A 22,311-nucleotide genomic window follows, 5' to 3' on the forward strand; every position below is an offset into this window, starting at 1 on the left:
GTGCTTCCTGGTTGTCTAGATCATGTAGCCGTCCTACCACTATGTGACCCTGACCATCTCAACATCAGGCCTGGAAGGTACAATAGCAATATCTGATGTTTGTGCATCTATACTGGTGCTGGATGATAAGTTTCATACGACTATCAAGTGTAATCTGTCTTTTTCCTCTTCATAAGCACCTGAAACCTGACACATGTAGCTTGTACAACTCTTGCCTTTAAAATAATAAAGTTTTAAACACCATGGTATCTGTTCTTAAAAAGGCAAATAGCATCTGTGACACATACTGACGTCAACATATACATTCAACTTCAGTGAGAAATTCAGCAGTTTTAATTTACATTGACAGAAAACTGCAGTTATGAAAAAAGCATTTTTAATTCATTTCTAAAATCATCTTAAACTATTTTCACACAGGATTTAAATCTCAAAGAAATAAACATCAACAACAACAACAAAAAAAAAAGAATTTCTTCAGATATTGGCATTTCTACAGTGAATAGCTGGTGGCAGCATTAGAAGCCCAGAAGGGCTGGAATGCTGAGCTCCAGTCTACAGAGCGGTCGCCCAGACTGATAAGTCCCACAGGCTCTCGACACCCTCGGGTGTCAGTCTATCAAGCAGCAGCAGGTAGAAGCGCCAAAACAACCTCAGTCTCTCTGCCAAAAACCAGAGAGTCCAACATCACACACATGCGGATGACACTAGAGATGCACACCCAGCTCACATGGTGTGAAAAAGACAAAGAAATTAACTTTCTAAATTAAAGGTTAAATACAGACAACAGATGTGTGCCAGTTATCTCACAGGACCTAATTGGATCATTAAGTCTGGAGCAAAATAATAATTTACAATGAACAAAAACAAAACAAGGAGATTCGTAACATAGTCTACTTGTTTCATAGTCCTTGGTAGTAAAGGACGAATCGCCTATGTATAAGTAAATCTTATGGAAGTGATGTAAGAGAGGTAAAGCTCTTATAAAGCGTAAGAGAAGAGCAGCAGTAAGGACAACCCATAATGACACATTACTCTGTGGCATTATTAGAGAGCAGAAACAACCTCTGGGTCAGCAATTCAAAATTGATGGCTTTTTTTTATATTATCAAATCTTGAGTATGAATGACTTTTCAACTTGCCAAAGATAGTGAGAAAGTGGAGTTTGCCTCACCAGAAGAGAAGGGATTGAGGAGGGCGGGATAAGGAGTTCTTGGTTGCATGTACTGTTGGTTTTATAGTCGTTAAAGGGGGGTGAGCAATGTAGGACAAGCATGATTAATCTGGTAGAGGAGTGCTGAGGAGGTGTGAGCATATGGACTTACAAGATGTTCACAGATGGGTCAGGTGGGCTTAATCAACACTACGCCCAAAACAGGACGAGAAACACGCAGTGACAGAGAGGAAAGTGAAGGAGAGAGATTCATGTGAAAGGAGACAGGCGACATAAATAGACAGTGATGGATGCCTTCCTCTCCAGTTTCACAGTTCTAACATCCATGCATCCATCTCTGGAACATTACGTTCAATTGATTTGTCTATACAGTATTTGATTCTTTTTTCTTTTTTTTTTTATTGAATAGCTTTTGTACTTCCCTTTAAACTTTACAGTACAATACACTATAGTGCACAATAGGATTTCTGAGCCAATCCTGGAGCCCAGAGTGGAGGGTGAGAGCACGTCAGCCTCACAGTGCTGCCTGACGTTCAAGTCAATATTGGGCTCCACACTCAGACAGAGCCCCCTCGCCCGGCCGCTACATTGCAGCAGGCGGGCGAACCAAATAACCTGGAGCGGAGGTCTGCGCCTTAGTCCTGTCCCGGGTCCTTGGCGGGGCCTCCGTCCAGGTAGATCTTGAGGGCCTTCTCCTTGCGGGGCGAGTAACTGACGCGGTGTCCGGTCTTCAGCAGACGGCTGCTCTCCTTCTTCATCAGCTCGTTGCGCTCGTCCTCTGACAGATCCATAGGTTCCTCAGTGCTGTCCCTGCAGAGACAGATCACAGCAACAAAATTAGTACTGAATTGTATCACAGATACCTTGTGAGTACTACTGCGGGTAAAGTCATGTCATGTTTAAAATTCATATAAGAGTGTGTGATTCAGTTCAGTGAGGAGAGTCCTATTCAGTGGAAGTCAGCCTAAATCTGATGCCAAACACATTTTGTAACTTGACTCATACTTATCCCAACTCTGATATCTACCTCATGAAGAAAGGCCCATTAACATTTGCTATTAAAAAACAATCACAATGGTAAGAATCTGCGGGTAAGCTACAGTCTGAACTGGATTTGAATTCCAAAATGGGCCTTTTTTACTTATTATCACAAACAATAAGATACAACGCGCTTAACTCACGATAATACCCTGACAATTGGGTGCTGGATCCTTTAAGTGGTAGATAATGAAAAAGAAACTAGGACAGCACTCCAAATTGACTTTTTATTTGCCACACAGACTTTTCGGAACGTTCGAAACATCCGTGTAGCAAATAAAAAGTCAATTTGGAGTGCTGTCCCAGTTTCTTTTTCATTACTTATTATCACACAATATAATATATTACCATTTAAATGAAAAGCTGGGGTTAAAAACCAGAAAGCATATTCATGTTTCATGCTGACAGATTATGGCCATCATTCTGCTTGACCATGCTCATTTAAGTCAGTCAAATGTTTTGTCTAAAAAGAAAAACACACCAATCTGGGTACAGACTGTCTAAGTGTACAGCACTTTTATCCAGTGGGTTCCCCAAATTTTTGAGTAGCCAGCCAGATGGGAAAAGTAACCGACTAAGGGATGTTTGTGGCGGCAAGATACATTTTTCCGGTGATGCCACTTTTTTACCAAACCTTAAATATGTTTATGAAAGCATGACAATTAAAATAACACGAATAAACATTTTTATTAAAGGCTCAATGCTCAACTGAATAATAAACAAATAATAATACTATAAAGCAAGGAATCTCTGCATGTGTGTCCTTCGCATATCTCGAGAACCGTTCGTCCGATCTACTTCACACTTGGCGGGTGTATTGCTGGGGACCCAAGGACCTGCAGTGTCGAGTGGGAAGTTGTTTGGATGAGTGGTTCTCGAGAAAGCTGCAAGCAGCAATACCAGAGGCCAAGCAATCGGCCCGTTCCGAACAGGCATGTTTTGAACGGGCACTGCACTAGTCTTTATTAATTGTGAATGTTTAATGTACTTTCTTGAGTCAATGCAGATATGTGATTTATAATTGTAGGAAAACGGTGGGCTAAAACAAAAATATTATAACAAATAGTAATAAATATAAGAACAAAGTTCATATTTTAGTCTTCTCAGAGCAATACTGGATCTCTCTCCTGAGTACTACTGCACTCACAGCACTGAGATCCAATAATTATGGAAACATAAATCAGTTTAAATAATGAGGAAATGCCCCAATTTTACATGGTCATAACACCTGCATACCGGGGCTTAACAAACCCTCCTAAAACAGAAGCCCCTATGATCTTTCCCTGTTCCTCCCTTTACTTCTCCCATGTATATTTTGAACATTGGCAAAATGGAGTCAATGTATAAGTGGGACTTGTCAGGATTGTCAAGATCCCGTGTACCATACATATGCGCATTCACTCAATTCGATTGTCACTACCAAATTCTATATACATGTATACAAAGCCGTAATACGGCTAATACGTAATACGTAGCCTTAGTGACATTCAGTTATAAAAGTAGCCGGCCAGACAGAGGTGGGTAGACGGCTAAATAGCCGGCAGCCGGCGCTTGGGGAACCCTCTGTTTACCTGTAGAAGACCACAGCTCCATCATCACAGATGTACAGAGGCCACACGTTAAGGGTTGACACCTTGGGGTTCCAGTCCAAATCCTGATGGATCTCCAACACAGAGATATCACAGGGAAATGTTCCTCTCCCCTGCACAGGACAGGCAGAAGGATGCTCAGTCACAGGTAAAATGGTTATAAGGCGGGGGAGTAAAGCAACATAAGAACAAAAGAATATGATTCCTGTGTGAAGCAATGCATCTCACTTACCTTTGCAAACTCCAGGTTTTCAAGAGGAATACCACTTATTTCACTAAGCTGCAGACAGAATAAAGAATGAGTCACAAGTGGCCTTAAATATTATTCAGTGAATAGTAATTAATGCATGTCGTGCCATCATGACCACCTGCCTGTAGAGCAAAGATATAAATACAGTGATGTTGCTTAGAGTGGCAATTAGTGCGTAACATTATCTCAATGCCAAACCATTGTTTGTCTGTGTGAATGACTGAGAGGCAGACAAATAAAGGCAGAGGGGCAGTGCATCAATATAAACAATTGGGGAACTGAAACACTTCATTCAGTGTGTAAGAAAAGAATACAGGCAACAGGACAGACAAACCTTCTCCTTGAGTTCTTCCACGCTGCTGCTCTCCAGAACGACTTCCTGGAAAGGCTCCAGCTTCATTGTAGCAGGACTCCAGCGCCGGGTCAGAACAGCCAGCTGGGACATGGACTTCATCTTCTCTGGTTCTGAGAAGCAGATGGGAAGACCATGGATTAGATTAGGTTACACCACAAGGCTTGATACGTCTCAAGTTCATTCTTCTCTTCCTACAAGCACAAATACTTGACTGGTCTGGAAGTAATTTGTTCAAGCACTGTGCCCAGAGGTTCCAAAGAGAGTAAATGGTGGTTTAGTAATAATTTCATCAATGTGATATTGCATTGAGCCTCAGGGATCAATAGGGAAATTCTCTTTTTGGAATTTTACTAGCGGCAGCAGAAAACGCAACTTTGAAATGACAACAACAACACAGCGTAAGTTTTGGATGTCAACCTATGTAGGTCTGAAGTACCAGAAACATAGATAAAGGGGATAATACTGATATTTTCCTTGGAATGAGTGTTACCATTGAGGACCTCCAGGAAGACCTCCCAGTTGGAGGAGATGTTGATGTCTTCCTCATAGACATGGTAGTCCAGAAACACTGTACCTGGGTTCTTCCATGTCTTTTTCCTGAGACGGAACCTGGACACACACACACAAATTGTTTAGCAGTAAGAACTGAGCACAGGGGCCGGTCTATCAATTACATTTAATTGTACAATTCTACACAGTCTGTATAATTTATCATGTCATCCACCTATACACATCAATATTTTGATGTTCATCCATTCGCATCCATTTATGAACAGGTCATAAAGATTTGACCAGTGATTAATGTGCATTACATATGAATGTGTCAATACAAAATCTCACCTGTCAATGCTGAGGTCAAGCTTGCACTGCTCTTTCAACTGTGGGAGCAGTTCCTCTTTAGACTGTCTGACAGTCATGCCCTTGGCAAACACCGTGTCCACAAGGAACTTACAGGGCTGAGAAGCAGAGGCACATCAACAATCGAATTATCAATAATAGACCACAATATTTAGAAAATAATCAGGACTATAAAATTAGCCATAATCTTGGCCAAGCCCTAACACCATTTCTCTTAACTGAAAAATGTTTATGTTTAGCACATTTATATAGTCAACTAATTTTGGTATCCAACCCAAGATTTTTTTAATAATTGTTTTTCAAGATCACAGTAAAAGAAAATTCATATATATCCATCACAATGCCATTTCTCATTTAATAGACACTCTCCCAGTTCAGTTCTTACCTCTGGTTCATTCACTAGTAGTTGATACACTTTCACTCTGTATTCACCCTTTTTCAGTGCTCTTCCTAGGCGAATGGTTATCTATGGAAAGTAATGAAATGTGTATTAAAGTCAACACATTTGTGACTCGCCCAAACTACTAAAATACAATTAAAACAAAACCAGTCTGAAAAATGATTTGTACAGACCTTATTATCATCCGAGAAGGATGAGAGAGTTTCATTGAGCCGCACACTCTCAAACTCCTGGTTGTTAGCGTACACCCGAAACACCTTGAACTGGGTGGAGGTAACTCCCACAAAGGGCTCCAGGTTCTGTTTGAACGCTGCCAACGTTATTCTCTTATCCACATGGACCACTAAACCTGAAGCACATGACAAGAAACAATAATTAAACATCTCTTCAGAGATATTTCCCCCTGTTTCAGTTGTGTTAGGTAATCTGTTAATCTTGCTTATTGTCACCAATTCCCAAGATTCACTTTGTTACCCTCCCACTGGAACAATTGCTATGTCAATATTTTGCTTTATTTGAGCTGTAAGTGGACACGCATCAGAGAGAAGTTTCATTTTACTACTCTAAAATCCAGCTTCTGTTCAATTTTTTCTTACTCAAGGATGATTTTCCTTATGATTGCATCATACAGAGAGGTTTCGTACATTTTTGTGCGTCCCCAGAGGAGTCGTCCTGAGCACACGGTTCTGCTCTGAAGTACAGGTACTGAGCCTCTGCCTTGCTCTTCCCGTTGTCGTCGTACTCGCTGTCTGTGCCAGAGTCTTCCTCAGCAGTGTCCCAGGTCTCTTTTTTGCCCTCGTGGGCCTTGGATCGACGGCTACTGGTGATGCTGTGCGAGTCCAAGCCATTGGCCAGCTGGATGGGGCCGCTGTCCGCATTACACAGTGTGTCGCTGCTGTGGCTGGAGCTCAGGATGTCGCTGTCCACTGAGCTGGTGCTGCGGTCGTTGTTTACCTCGGAGTCCGAGCGCTCCTCACAGGCAAACTGGTTCTCAGGGTCAGAAGAGGTGCCACCGCTGCCTCCGACTGCTGCCCGGATCCGGTTCTCCAACTCTCTGTTGTCTGCAGCCACACAGATGGAGGAGTTTGAGTCAGCCTCTTGGGTTGGGGATTCAATGTGTTCAAAGTCACTGGCATCTGAGCTTTTCTGGCTGTCACTGGTGCTGGAGCCCTGCTGCTGCTGTTGGAGAGACAGGTTCTTTAACTTCTCTGTGCTCTCCTCTAGGATAGCCTCTACGGACTTCCTGTTACCCTTTGACCCCTCAAAGGACGCATCAGAGTCACCTCCCGTTTTTTGGCAAACAGTTCTGTTGGTACCAGGAGACTGCTCAGGCAGCAAGACCAAGAGACGGATTGTATTCCCGTGGCGATCCAGCAGTTTCCACAAGAGAGAGTCAGTGAAAGTGACCTGGTGATCTGTCGACTCAGAGCTCTCTACAAAAACCTGATGAGAGGAAAACCACAAATCACAGACAGCAATCAAAATCAATAGTTTTTAGAGATGTTCAATTTGATATTCTACTAAATCTTTACAGATAAACAACACTTGCACATCAGCATCAAACAAAGGAAATGCTTAAATATAAGTCAGAAATAAAAAACAAACAATCCAGGGACCTTGTTACTCCTGAAGAACCCCTCAGCTTTCAGTGTCTTGTTTGGAACATAGAGGAGCCGAAGGTCATTATAGCAGCGCTCCAGGACCACACGCATGGTTTCTGGAGATAACTCTGTAGCCTGGGAACAAACATACATAAGGTAACTCCTGCCAAAGCCCACAGGACTGGATCTCACATTCTCATAACTAATGCAGTACCAAAATCAAGCTATCAAAACCAAAAGTTTTCAGACCATACATAGCACTATCACAAGTGCTAAATAAAATTGCTTTCCAGAATAGACCTTTGTGCAGCCTCACTTATGTAAAACACAGACCATTCTTAAAAGATTAAGCAAAGTAAAGAAAGAGAAAAGACAGTAAAGAGAACATAAATTAAAGAAAAAAGAGAGAGTAAAGAGAAGTGAAGAGAACCTGTGCAATGAGCTGTTTGAATTCAGTGATCGTCTGGTTCAGGTAAGCCCGAACACTGATTGGAGGAGCGATGGTCTCAGTCTTCAGATCCACAACGTGAACCTTCACCATCACCTCTGTAGAACAGCAGGCAAATACACCACACACACAGACATAAAGCACCTAATATTACCAGTAAACACTTTAGTCTTATCATGCAGTGACATCAGCTTTTGCTGTTCTACATTACTGAAGTATTTGCATCTGGAAGTGTACAGATTAGTGAGGTTTCTGTTAATTATCTATAATTACGGCTAAAATAAAAGTCCAAATTATTTTGTTAGATATTCTGACCACGATCATTAATTACATGTATTAGTCTTGATAAACTGAGAAACAAAATTATTTAACTGCACTTTTGGCATGTTATACAACATCTTATTAATTCAACATCAAATCACAAAAACTCCATTGCTATACACAATGAACTGTGCAGCACTAAAGATAATTTTGTACAAAGGGAAATACATATGCTTACTCTGTCTAAAACAAAGTGTTTATCCCCGTCACACCTTTCGAAAAGTTTGACAGCTACATGAATAGTAGCAGGCTACTGACCTCCAGGTTTGTAAGGCTGGAACACTTGTTCTGGCCTGCGTGTCTCCAGCAGCAGGTCAAACATGTACGAGGACTTGACTCCTCCCAGCAGCAGGCCCATCGGTGTGTCCTCCTCGCCTTCATAGGAGCGCTCCAGGTACTCGTGGAACTCGTCATATTTCACCAAGCGACAGCAGTCCAGAGGCACCACTCCCTCCAGCTCCATCAGCTGAGTGGCAGAACACACAAATGACGACAGGCATAAATGCAAATTCCATCTTTATAAAGACGGAGTTGTCAGCACTAATGCACCCATAAAGGCCCAGGAGTTTAACGACCTTCAGGAGGTTTCTGACTCCGCACAGAGTTTAAAAATTGGTTTGAAATGAAGGAATGTGTTAATCTAAATGTCATAGTATTGATAGTCATAATTTGTATGCCTGTAGTCTAGCTGGAGCCAGCATTGAGTAGGTACTTCATTACAAGTCGGTGGCAATTTTTTAACTAGTATAGGGAAACTCTCTAGGAAACTGAAATTTAAACTTTGCTTACTCCATAGAAACAACAGTTGTTTGCAGTAAACAGCAAATGCAGTTCACAGAGATTACTGGTTTACCCAACATCACTGCTACATCATAGGAACAAATTTTATTAAATTAATCCTCAAGGGTGCCTTGTCTTAGAGACACATTACATCAACAGAGTTAGGCAAATCCGCTTTCAGCTTTCAATATACTAATGAAACAAACTACAGGAAATTATCAAATTTGATTCACTCGCTTCACTTGCTTAATGTAGATCAATAATTTAAACAAATATCTTGGATATGTGTTCCCGTTTTGTGCGATGTCATTGTTTTACTGTCCTATTGTTGTAATTGTAAATTACATGTGATGTTCTAGTTTCACTTACTGCTAAATCAAATAAGTTTTCAATTCCTCTCTCTACCATTTTCTGTCTGAGGTAGCTACCTTATAGGCCATCTCTGTTGCTTCTCTGAGAGTTTTGTCCTTGTGCACTTCCAGCTTGCTCTCCATCATCATCATCATCTTCACAGGATGCATGCAGAAGAGCTTGATCTGAAAATAAAAACAGCAAGAGGGTGAAAACAATCATATTAGCTATTACAAAAACAGAATCCACTCCTGGATCTGGATACAAGTTACAGGACGATGTAGCTACCTTGCACGTGTTGCGTTCAATCTCCCTCTGTCTCTTCTCCTGCTCTTCGGATTCTTTCTCCTTCTGAACCAAACACTTTATGTGCTCGGGGAAGTCATCCACAGCTAAATACTCTGCAGATACCACAACAGACAGAGCAGACATTAGAAACCCACTGTACACTAATTCCAGGACCAGCACAATCAAGCTAACCTTATATAATGATCAAAACAGGGAGGTTATGGTCAAAATATAGGAAACATCAACATAAGCCCTGCCACAATGAAGGGCTGTGGTGTGGTTCTGTACCGGTGTGGGCACATTACAGAATAAAAGATCAATCTAATAGTCAATATGAGGGCTGGGCAAATTCTAATCACTACTAACATAATGGCTCTGAATGATAACATTAATACCATGATGCATTTCTTTCTGGATGGATGCAGTGTTTTCAAGGATGGCAATGCCTCTATCAAGATGGCAATGATTTGAGGACCATGACATTAATGTTACCATATGCCAAGGCCTCCTCAATCACCGACTGGGAACCCAAAGCATGTGAGAGAGCTTTATCTATAGCTATCAAAAATACGGGGGCACAGCTGATCAATAAAAATCACTAAAAATCATTGTTAATATAGTGATCAAGAAAAACACGCTACACTGTGACAGAACCATCACTGGTTGTTGTCTTTATGCTGGTGTCTCAATAATTTTGACCATACTCAGTAGATTTAATTGATTGAATCTCTTACTTGCATTCCTTGAGGGATCTTTCAACCTATAAATCAGCATATATGCATTTGTAGAGCTGTTGGGGAAAAAAAAAACATCTTGTTAACGAATATAGTGGAACTGATACACAGAAAATTTAGTTTTACCAATACTAAGATCCTTGCATATTCCTTCAACAGGCACATGAAAGAAGAGACTGTCATATGAAACTGTTTCTCAAATAGGCTTTTTCATCCCGTGAACAAGAACCCACTTGTTTTTCTTCTGAACACAGTTGTAAATAAGTTGCTAGAGTATACAGCTCAAACAGGTTCAAGTTCATCACTATTCTAGTTCCCAAGCCAACGTAAGCTCTGTGTAATCCATCCATTAGGTGGCTGAGAGGGATATACATGACAACTGACCTTGCAAAGGCACTGGAATAATAGCCTCTGCTCCCTGAGGACCCTCCGTATGTCTTCCTGATATCATCCTGGGTGATCTACACAGTAAAAAAAAGCAACAACACAAAAAGGCATGGTCACAGATGCCACTGAAAACAAGTAACATGATGATGAGTAACATGGTAAAAAGACAGCAGCATGGGGTCAATTTCTTACGAGTGTATCATGTGACTAGCACCGATGTAGCCTGGTGAGTCATTTTGTGTGATATTTCAGTGCTGCAAGTGTACAAAACAGGTTATTCCAGGGCTGAGACTGACCTTGCTAACGTGCTGGTCATTGAAACTGTACCACTGGCTATCACTGAAGGATTTGATGCAGGCGTAGTAGTGGCCACCCGCAGCACTTCCCGAATGGACCATGACGGAGAACAGCTCAAAAGTCAGCAAACTCTAGAGACGAGACATAAGAAAATTTTACTTTACAGTTCAGACACAAGCAATTCAAGCAACTAGTTGGCCAAATCCTATCAATTTATTAGTGCTCAACATCCAAAGTGACTGATGTAGACAACGAAGAAGTAAAAGATTAGTTTTGAGCTACACTGTCTGCTAGCATCTAATCGCTTAGTAGCATTTCTACGAGTCCCGCCTATCGCTGCAATATTGGCACTGCAGTTAGCTTGCATCAGCCAACTGACAGCAACTGCACTGTATGTGTCTGAATGTACAGTTAGCCAACCAAGGACATTAGCAACAATAAACAATATCATATACATATACAGATTACTGGCAGGCTCCCATGCACCTTTGACATGGGGTCTAAATGTTACTGAGGCACCTTTAATGATGTTTGTTTTCAATATACATTACACAGTGTTCAGGCTGGTTACCTTTGGCTTCAACACCCTCTCTGTGCTGCCGGTGCTGTCCAAGCAGATACCCTCATCCACACAGTCATCGGTGGAAAAATCGTTGCTCATCTGGTCACTGTGGCAACTGCCTTCGTTCTCCGCCCCACTGTCAGTGCAGCTCTCTGTCTGAGGCGACTTCTAAAGGGGAGGCCATTTGAAAAGAACAATAGAGGGGGTATTATAAAAGCAGGCTAGGCATAGTGGTCAACCATAATTTGTAATCATGAATTAATGATTTAATCTGAATGACTAATAGGTAACAGAAGGAAAATCATATTTTGGTTAATCCACAAAATGTTCCCAACCCTCCAGACCTGACTACCTGGTGTAAATCAGAAACATAGAACACAGGAGCCCATACTGTCATTACTGCTCTCACCTCATCCTCCACGTCAATGAAGGGACTCATGTCAAGCTCCTCGGGGAAAGTCATGCGGTCATTGAGTTTGATCCGATGCATAGTGGTGTAGTCAAAGTCAAAACGCTTCAGCTGCAGTGTCAGCAGGTAGGGAAAGTGCAGAAACCTCAGCCCCTGTGCAGAGAGGGGACAAGAGGCAAGTCAATAACAGCAGACCCATCTTCGCACACCATGACAACGTATGATGTATCATATTTTCAGTTTGCTCACCTTACGAGCGTCACATTTTTTTTTGCAGCGCTCACAGAAGTACTGGTTGGGCCCATCCAGAGTTTCTGGTTGGACAAATGCCTGCAAAGCCTCCTCCTGTGACAGCACAATTGGTTTGAGGATCATTAGGTGTAGGCCTAATTAATAATTGGTCATGAAAATGAGTTGCAACCAATGAGATCAAGGTAGCCTTGGGTGTGAATTTATGGTGAATCCAAAAGAGTAAATGAGTGTTTCTATGGTCTTTCATGACAATGTGTGAAACAGTAAAAAAGGGGTGAGATGTGGAGGGACACGCACCACACTGCCAAAAGCTTGGCTGGCCCCAAAGGGTCTGATGACAAGAGGGATGTCCAGGTAAGTATCAATCCTCCAGCTCTCATAGCCACACTCCAGACAGCGCACATAATCCTTCAGCTTCCCCTGGTACAGCTGGTTGATCAGGTCAGCCTGAGGGGTAAGGAGGCATGAGAGTCAGCCCTTCTCCATCATGTTTCACTTGTGGTAACAACACAGTGTTTATGCTTGGGCTACAAATATTTTTTCTGTTACCCCATAGGGCATCAATCTGCAATGACTGCAGTATGGTGCCCCATGCTGAAACAGTTGCTACACTGCTGGCTTTGTTTGTTTTGATTTATGCAATTGTTCCCTTGCACATTCAATGTCTAAGCCTTTGAAAGATGACTGGCAGAAGGTGAAAACTATGCATGACATTTATATGTACTTTTTTAGAGACTGGCTCACATTAGTAACGTTTATAAACAATGTTGATGAGTTAGGAAAGAGTTATAAAAGCTGATAAAGGGTATATGTACAAGTAAAACTCTTACAGAATCTATGTGAGTATATGTAAAATTAATATATACGCAAATTAATTCCAGATTGGGGCTTTGAGGAACGCTGAACCTTTACACACTGATCTACCCCGCCTACAAGACAATAACAGAGTTCTTCTCTTCCCTGCTGCCACTTTGCCGTTTCACTTTAAACTTTCACTTTCACTTTAAGCTTTCAGAGATTTAACTAGAGAAAATATGAATCAATTGTAGTCGTATATTGATTTAAAATGGGACTCAGTCTCAATAACATACGTTCATTTTGTCATAAGCTGGAGCTCATGTGTGCAGACCAAATGGTTCTACATACAAACACTGAACCAAGTGTTTACGGTTTACAGCTAACTCCTGAGATCAAAAATAGCTAACCCTGGGGCTTACTAGCCCATTCCTCTTTTCCCACAGTAGGCCCTTTGTTCTGACTGTGGGAGGAGAGGACTCAGACTGGCTGGTTGGATTTGCATTGTCAAAAGTGTAGGCAAGCTTCTCGCTTTCTCCTACCTGCTCTGTCTGCTTCCACTTTTGCTCCAGGGCATCAAACATGACCCTGCACAGCTCCTGGACGTCATGCTGCTGCCAGGCTGAAAACATGCACAAAGACATAATGAAGTGCACAGACGCAGAGACTCTCCCTCTCTCTCACACACACGCACACAAGCCATGTGAGTCTAGTCATAGGAGAGTGAGAGTGCTCACCCTCGCTGCTGTCCCAGCCAAAGCTCCGCGTCACATCAGTGGTTTCAATTGCCCGTTTCTTACTAGTCTGCAGCAGAACAAACAGCCTTTGCAGCTGGTAGGGGATGCTGGTGACTGGGTCCTCTTCAGACTCCTCAAACTCCCAGCTGGAGAAAAGGTTGGATATGAACAAAGTTTAGAAAGTTGTCCTATTAAAAGGCAAAAAAAACGCAAAGTTCACAAAGACCTCTGTGAGCACAGGTCCTTACTTGTACAGCGCATTTCTGAACTCCGGGGTCATGAACAGTGTCTGTAGAAGGCTGTTCAAATAGCAGGTCATAGCTTGGTTGACCAAGCCCACGTAACCTGCAGCGGGAGCAAGAGACAAGAAGTGAAAGGTAAGGTGGGGTCGTATAACAAAGAGGTCATGTATATAACAAGCGGCCAAGCCCCACCTGTGTCAGATTTATTGAGGATAGAGGAATAGGAGTAAGATGGACTGCTGTAGTCACTACTGCAACCTGCAGTGCCGTCTCTCGGCAGGGGCCCAATAAAACGCTCCTGGGAGCTGTCGTCCAGTCCACTGCTGTCTGCTGTTCCTGATTCATCCTACACACACACACAAACAAACATACAGAGAGGAACCTTTTGATGATATCCCTGTATTTTCAAAGTTGCAACCAGAAGGGACCAATCCCAGTGCAGTAGTCCCCACTGCCACCCCCAAAAAAGCAGTAATTTAAAAATTAGGAAATCATTTTGTTATTCCTCTACCACTCACCGATGCAATCTGGGGTTGCTCTCCATCTTTATCTGTGAGCTGGAGGAAATTCCTCTTACCAGCCTCAAACCCAGACTCTGAGAGGGACATCTCACTGCTGTGGTCCAGTGGTGCCTAGAGGGAGGCAGAGTTAGATATAGGTTAAATAAATAAATAAATAAATACATTTCACAAAATCACACTATAAACAGGTTTTGTTTAGAGTGCAACACAGAACATGGCAAATGAGGAAAAAGACAACAGCAGCAAACCAACAAAGGCAATGTTCCAGAATTACAGATACTACAATAAAGAATTAAGCAGCTCAAGTAGTTTTCTATGGGCTACAAAGAGAATAAGCTCACAAACAGACTTAGGTTTCCAATGAATTCATTTTGAACAGCTTCTCCATAGTGACCAGTCCGAGGAAAGTAGCTTGAGGCTAACATGTGCACAACACTATGTAACAGAGAACTTTCTGTCTTCCCTCTGGGCAAGCTGAGGAGGAGCAAGCAATAGGCAGCAGTGGAAACGGCTTAATCCACTGACCTACTCAGTGAGATAACAACAGACACAGCACCTGGGCTTTGGCCTGGGTCAGCAGCAGGATTAGCCTAGGCTCACTTAAGAAAAGGGAGTAGCATGCACACGTACACACACACACACACACACAGTAACACACAGAGCAAACTCATACTCAGCACTAGGGATGTAAACAATTATCTGGGTGAACCTTGGTGACCCGTTGGAAATGTAAAACTCCCTTGGAAATGTTGTATGCTAAAACTGTATGGAAAAAAAGTGACGTTGCACCTCTTGAACGGACAAGGGCAATATTAAACTAGTAAACTCACCCAGCAAAGCTTGGCTACTGCCAAGTCTATGTTAGCTAGTCTAACATTAGTCTAGTCCCCCCCTTATTCGGTTAGAGAAAGCGAGTACTTGGTTAATAAATTACTTTTACATCCTTACTCAGCAGGCAATCATTCCATAGTTTTTTGGGTGTAGCTAAACGAGGATTATAGGTGACTTGTGTAACTTAATGACTGTCTATAATAATTAATTTCCTTACCATGTTGGGTGTATTTCCCCATGCGAGGTCAAAAGTGCCAATCACGTAGCCTGCTTTGTGGGCAACATCTTCATAAAGTTTGGAGAGGGTGGTGGAAGCAGGCAGGTTGAGGGTCAGTCTCTCATTGACCGTCTTTGCATTGGTGGTGTCCTGAATAATACACAGCACTCTGGGTTCCTCAGCTGCATTTTGTATCTGCAAATCAAAGAGAATGGGAAACAAAGTGAATAAATTGGCCACAATTTCATTCTGCATTCTGTTAAAAGTACAGTATTAGTGTGATATAATCTATCACGTACTGGTGGAAAGCCCAGGGTTAGAATAAACTGGTTAGAACACTCCTAAGGCTATGCTACCAACGTCATCATTACAAACACATACCAGTCCACAGCAGAAAAATAGTTGGCAATGCAGTATTGATATGACCTACTGGGACAAGTTATCATTTAGGTTTCTGAAAAAGACATCATATATTTTTGCTAAGTAGGACCAACTGTCAGAAGAACACATTCAGTACTTAGTAAAACAAACTTAACACAGTATAAATCCTTGGTGCATGCAAATACAGCATAGCACAAAGTTGGGAAACCATGCAGTAAAAATAATGTGCAAAACCCCACTCTGGTGGGGATCTGCTTTTTAAGTTCAAGCACATCATTCCAGGGATTCCAGTAAAATCAAACATCCCAATTTTAATGGTGATGCAAAGGAAGCAACATGACAAAAAAAGCATCTCAGCTAGGAATCCCTCAATCTGCACACATATCATGAGTAAAGCACTAAGATTAGCAGAAACCCAACAGTACAATATCTTAACTGAATGTTGTTTTTCTTATCTTCAAGCTACTAAAGGCACAGGTATCACAACTTAAAAAGACACACTTCAGAGTTTGTACATCTAACATTGCCTTTAATTCAGCTTTTACATAAGGGCTATAATGTCAACTGAGCTCAAAAAGAAGATGCAAGGCTTCTTTCAAAGCAAACTCACAAGACCTAAAAGCCTGATTCAATTTGTTGACATTGTTGAGATTATCATACAATAGGGCCACTGAAAGAATTCACTCTCAATTCCTGCACATTATGTGCAACCAAAGGATTTCGACATTCAAAGTAAGATAGTCAATATCCTGAACTGACCTCCTACTTTAGAAGGCTATCCTTAAAAATTAATTCTGGAGGTAATAAATACAACATGTTAGAAAGAGGTAATAAATCATGTTTGTGTTTTCCATCTAATAAAAGGGTTGAAAATCAATACTCCTAATCCTAATCCTACACAGTTACAATTGACAGGTTATTCAAAAAAGTGGTAATGGTTTTTAAGAATGATTGTTTTAGGAATAACACACAACTTAATACTCTAATGGCCAATACATTATTTCTCCTCTGGTCAGTGGTCAGTATTTCTGTACACGTCTCTATGTTATGTTAGATACTGTTGGTACCATTGCCTCGATATGATGGTCATCAGAGTACTGTTCCATGCAACAATTTAATACCATGCACATTGCAGGCTCACACACACACACGCGCGCACACACACACACACACACACACACACAAGGCATGGCTACCTGAGAAAACCTCTTCATCTCATCAAAAATACTCTGTCTGCAACTCCAAAACATACCCTAATAATATATGGAGAGAGTTGGGGGAAAAACACGACAACATAAACGACAGACAGCAAGTAAATAAGTTGTGCAACAACTTCAAGCTGACTGGTAGGCCTAGACCTCGTCCTGGCTGTTAAATGAACCTCCAGGCTACTGGCTGGGTTTAAGTGGTGAAAATGAGAGGAAGATATTAAAAAGTTAATCAAGTTTTTCTAATATATCTTTGTAAAGCTTATGATCTTGACAAAATGTGACCGACAGGTCCTATAAAGAAGCTGCAGCTGACAACACACGAGTGTATTATGAGATTAAAGGTTATTTTTATCATGGATATAATCACAAGGTGCTGACATGAAGCCACAGGTACAGCAAAGCACAGGCATTATCGTTTTTCTTTACAGTTGCAACAGATTCTAAATGGCAGAGACATAGTGATTTACTAAAATGTTGCAAAATGTCAGAGTCCAGTATCCATGCCGGTATCCAGCCATCACTTTAGAGGTCCTATTCCATTCTAAAAATGTTATTGGCTAGTAGCAGTAGTTGTGATAATGGCTGGTGAATTTTGGGATACACCAGACACCTGAACAGATGTTTGTTCTGAGACCAACGGCATAGGTTTTATGCACGAATGTAAAATCACAACTTAACTTCCACTTGAAGAAGCAAAGATGGTTTGCCGAATTCAACTACAAAGCAAGTGGAACAATGCTCTATGCCAGTTTTCTGGCATGATGCCTAACCTCAAACACCTATAGTGTTTAAGTATTCGACCACAACCCCCATAACTTTTTCCACATTTTGTGGTGTTTCAGCCTGATTTCAAAATGGACTGGGAAGAGAGATTTGTAGTGTGTCTGCCTTTCTCTGGTGTCTGTCAACCCCCACCCCCTCCAAAAAAACAAAAGTGTATCATGGTAGGAAATCAGTTTTCTCGTGGATTTTTGGTCGGCAAATAATGTTATAACATGGTTAATAGGGAGCAATGCGGCAAGTCAAGATTTTGCTTAAAATCCAAGAAAATGCAGTAACACATTTTTGTCATGACAAAATTATGAGGTGATCGGCATCACCTCATGAGGTGTTTCAAGCCATTCAGCTACAGGCTTCAAGCCACTAAGCTACAATGCAGAGGTTGTTCATTTTGTCTGTTTTTTTTACATTGTCTTGCTCACCTCATTTGTACTGCTGGAATAAATTTAGACTGGCACCTAAAACATTGGGAAGCACTACAATAACTGAATAATTAAAGAATCGTGGAAGAATTCAATAGTCACCTTAAATCTGTCAGCTTTAAGTATAATATTATCTAAAAAGACCTTAATGATTTAAACTAGGCAGCATTTTCATTTACCAATACACAGAATTTGATGTTGCAATCATTTGTGGCATAATCGAAGGAGAGCATTCATACAGGAGCCCAATTCAGTTGTCAGAAGAATGATACACTAAAACGGTGACTATAGGACATCAGGCTACATGGTCATAAATCTACCAGAGGCAGCACCATTCACCAGCCACCTAATCTAAATGTTACAGGGTTGGGTGTGTGTTATCAAGTGGGCTCCTCCCACCACAGATGTTTGGTTGAATTTGGCCCACGACAGGCTCAAAAGTGATTTCTGGCATCTGAACACCAAACACAGAGCTAAAATCACCTACACTACCCTGTACCTGTCCTTAATCTTTTCCCTAGTTCCCAACATTACTCAATAATTTGTAAGCTCGCGACTGACTTCAACACCAGAACTCAAGTAGTGGAAGTAATCTTGTATATACAGCAGCATGGGACTTTTTTGATTCCTTGCTCTGGATAGTGGGCATGCTAGCAGTTAAAGACATTACTGAACAAGTTTGGACATGTTTGGGTTAACAACAAATGGCATGCATTTTAACAAATATTGATGTTTACATTTTTAAGGTGATTGTAGTCAGTGAGTTTGATGTGCTAGCTGCATGCTTACATAGAGCAAAAGCATAGCCACATGTCTTTTATGGTCAGAATTATTTAGCTAACCACAGACAAAGAATTATTAAACCTGGAAAAAAGATTTGCCCATCTACTGCATACACAGAAGTCTACAATGGAGCTTTCTTACTTTCCTTCCTTGTTTTGGCTTTATGACTTATCTCGTTGTATGTTCCAGGACTGATAGCATGTGAGAGTTAATTGTACAGGTATTTCGAGGCTGTAAAAAGATTGTTTGCATTTGATGTGATCTGTGATATTACTGGGGGGAAAAGAGACATTAGTCATAAGTTATGTTAGTTTTGAGAGTTGCAAAAAGTTTTGTTTCCTTGTTCAAGTATATTAATAAACAAAAACAAAATGTGTCCAAATAAATTTTGGATTGGCACTTTACAAAACTGGCTTACACACTTGAACAGGTTGTAGCCAGTCCACCAATCTCAACTGGATTCTTGTCAAGAGAGAACAGATGCACATAAGCAAGTAAGATAAAAAGATATTGGAGATATTGTAAATGTATTAAAGAATGTTACTGATGCATTTGACGTGCTGGACAACAATTGCTAATTGTGGCTGTTTATATTTTTTTATTTAATGATATACTGCTAAAGCAACTTACAATATAATGCACAGAGATTTTTTAAACTTTTGGATAAGTTACTACTATCAGACTATTAAAAGGTTATTCCACTTGTCAAAATACCTGAAAACACTTAATCTCAAAGCCTGTGATATTTCATTTTGTTTAAATTAGGTTAAAGCTTTTAAATGGCCCCAAATAAAAATGGGGAAGGTGAGATCTCAAAAAATTCAATGAACCTGTTGTCTAATCAATCACAGCTTATATAAATCGATATCTGATTGATATAAAGGAATTATTAAAAATCTTTGCATGGTCCATTTTCAGCTATTAATGCATTATTACCACTGAAACAATTGCCATTTACCAGTGCCAATCATTTGAAAAATACATAAAGACTACCTAAATGCCAAAAGTGAATTTTTATTGTTTGGTGCCGTCACTACAACCACAGAATTGAGTCCAAATTTCATAACCATATTTTGTTTTTAATTTATCCAAGGAAAATCGACTGAGTACAGCTGCTCCAGTAATGCCCTGCTTCACATTCATAGAGATGCACACATTCACACCTGTTGGCCAATGAGCAGTGCCACTGGAGCAGGAAGGGGGTTATGTGCCTGGTTCAATGGCATCTCGACAATAGACAGTTGTTGATAGGAGACACTGTCTGGCATTGCCTTTTGGGAGATTTCTAACTAATCTAATAGGGCAGGGAACTAACTGATGCATTCCCAAATCGACTCACCACTTAAACTATTTTACCAGACAAATACGATTCCTGAAATACAATGGAAGTCTAAGAAATGGCTGCTTAACTGCCAAAGTGGCAGGTAAAGAAGACAAATTTACCACCTTTTCACAGGCTCAAGGCTTGTAAATTAATCTTGTAATAAAGGCCCATCCAGGCACAGACACAACTGTAACCGATTAACACAGTAATCTACACCTACAGTACCTACAGTTGGCCATGTATTTTGTTGGATGCCACAGTTTGGATTGTTTATATCCATTAACAGGCCACTGACATTTTGGTAAAGGTTACACAATAAATATGACAACGAATAAGTGTGGAGGGCTGCATCAACAAAATGGAATTGTGTGCAAACAGTACATAAACATCAACCAGTGACGTCTCAGGCTTGACGTATCTCTGGGCCACTGACGTAAATGCAGCCAAAAAGCTACAAAATCACTCGCAATTTGCCATGCTAAATATACAAAATAACAACTATTAGGAAGTCACATAACCTGTAACAACGCATCATGTTTTAAATACACACAAAGAATAAGTAAAGCTGGTGTTAACAACAACCTTTTGGCCGTTAATGTTAATAACAATGTTGACGTTAGCCAACACAATTCAGCTAACAAATTACTGGTTAACAAAAATCAATGGCGTTGACAATTGCTAGATGTGATTAATTTCCTATTTATAAAGAGCAAACAATTGACGGCTACGTTAACTGGACAGCGTAGGGTTAAAATGGATTATTTTAGCTAGCCTTGCTCTCGTTACCTACTAGTAATAATCAGTTAGCCAGCCATAGCTCATTAAATCAGCTAGGGCTAAATGTCACCGTGTCAACTACGTCAAGTTCGTCGAAAAAGGAAAGGCGAAATTTGTCATGCCAACGTTATCGGCACTGATCAACCAACGTTAACTAGATTATTTCTATCAAATACTTTTGTATTTTAACGAGTAACGTTAGCTGGTCAAGTTCGCTAGCGTTAGCTAACGCTAGTGGCAACATGCTAAAGTTACATTCACAGCAGTTGATGTGGAAAAAAAGATGGCAAACAAGAAGTCTAGCTAGTAAACGTCTTGGTCACAAAACGATAAATGTTACTATCAACCAGAGTTAAAAAGCTAACGACGTTAGTCAACGTTAGTTAGCGAACTAACGTTAACAAATGTTGTCTTTCTTTTGCCTGCATAACAAAGTTAGCGCCAGCTATTGGCATGCCTAGCAGCCAATTTATAGTGATAAGAAAGCCAAAGTCTTAAGATAGATAACTAGAAAATATTTATGTTAGAGCGTTAGCTAAGCTAACTCTGTCTGAGCTGCAGTACAACTAGCCGCTAACTACTGTTAGCTATAGTTAGCTTTGTCATGATAGGCCGTTCTAGTCCTGTTTAGCTAACTGTTAGCAGTTGACATTTAGCCTGAAAATGGTTCAGAAAGATCGCATACTGCTCAAGTCGTGCAAAAACTTGCTCACTATTGATGTGTATTGTGTGTCAAGAACGAGTGCCAATGTCCGATGTTGATTCCACGACCTGGGTTGGGTCCATAATAACCTCACCTCTTTGGGTACGAGCTGGTTCTCTTCGCTAGGCACCATTTCCATTTGTACGGCAGTTTACACAGGCATCTATCCGGGCAAGGATGTCAACGAGAAAACTTTGCGGCGGTGAGCACAAACATGGTTTGTGTTGTGTTTGCTTGAAGTTTGGATGCGTAAACAACTAAATCAAACTTGCCAAAACTTGTAGGCTTATCGAAGTGATCGCAACACACTTTCTCTCTTACACTATCCAAGCACAAAGTGTCCTGCTATCAATGGAGAAAAATGGCCGGTGCTCAACTCCGCGAGACTTCACTCAGAGAGCTTTAGCGTCACATCCCATCTAGAGAGCGTGCATGAGTGTGTGTGGACAAGCTGACGTACGTGTGTTTGTGTTTATAATTGTTTTTAAAAAGATAG

At 40.9% G+C, this 22,311-nt stretch overlaps 1 protein-coding gene across 7 annotated transcripts; it reads right to left on the reverse strand.

Annotated features, from left to right (window-relative positions):
• Positions 1-298: 298 nt before the first annotated feature.
• Positions 299-22,156, reverse strand: usp47 (ubiquitin specific peptidase 47). 7 transcript variants are annotated; one of them, XM_071515790.1, is made up of 29 exons: positions 21,910-22,156; positions 17,012-17,068; positions 15,435-15,629; positions 14,380-14,497; positions 14,058-14,192; positions 13,872-13,968; positions 13,624-13,769; positions 13,429-13,508; positions 12,389-12,538; positions 12,089-12,184; positions 11,840-11,992; positions 11,422-11,598; positions 10,868-10,999; positions 10,569-10,645; positions 10,185-10,240; positions 9,451-9,563; positions 9,240-9,347; positions 8,290-8,497; positions 7,693-7,808; positions 7,278-7,397; positions 6,306-7,104; positions 5,835-6,010; positions 5,647-5,727; positions 5,244-5,359; positions 4,894-5,012; positions 4,383-4,513; positions 4,031-4,078; positions 3,781-3,911; positions 299-1,981 (listed from the first exon to the last, which is right to left on the reverse strand). In XM_071515790.1, exons 1-29 carry the CDS (start codon positions 21,952-21,954, stop codon positions 1,807-1,809), a joined length of 4,155 nt encoding a protein of 1,384 aa, XP_071371891.1. In that variant the 5' UTR covers positions 21,955-22,156; the 3' UTR covers positions 299-1,806. The 7 variants fall into 7 exon arrangements, with proteins under 7 accessions (XP_071371891.1, XP_071371893.1, XP_071371892.1 ...); XM_071515792.1 differs by lacking the exon at positions 17,012-17,068 and having other exon boundaries at positions 11,422-11,586; XM_071515791.1 differs by lacking the exon at positions 17,012-17,068.
• Positions 22,157-22,311: the final 155 nt, after the last annotated feature.

The sequence above is a fragment of the Centroberyx affinis genome, unplaced genomic scaffold (genome assembly GCF_046629955.1).
Source record: "Centroberyx affinis isolate AG114_WGS23_722 - 3 ecotype Tasmania unplaced genomic scaffold, CSIRO-AGI_Caff_v1 ptg000369l_1, whole genome shotgun sequence".
Lineage (NCBI taxonomy): Eukaryota > Metazoa > Chordata > Actinopteri > Beryciformes > Berycidae > Centroberyx > Centroberyx affinis.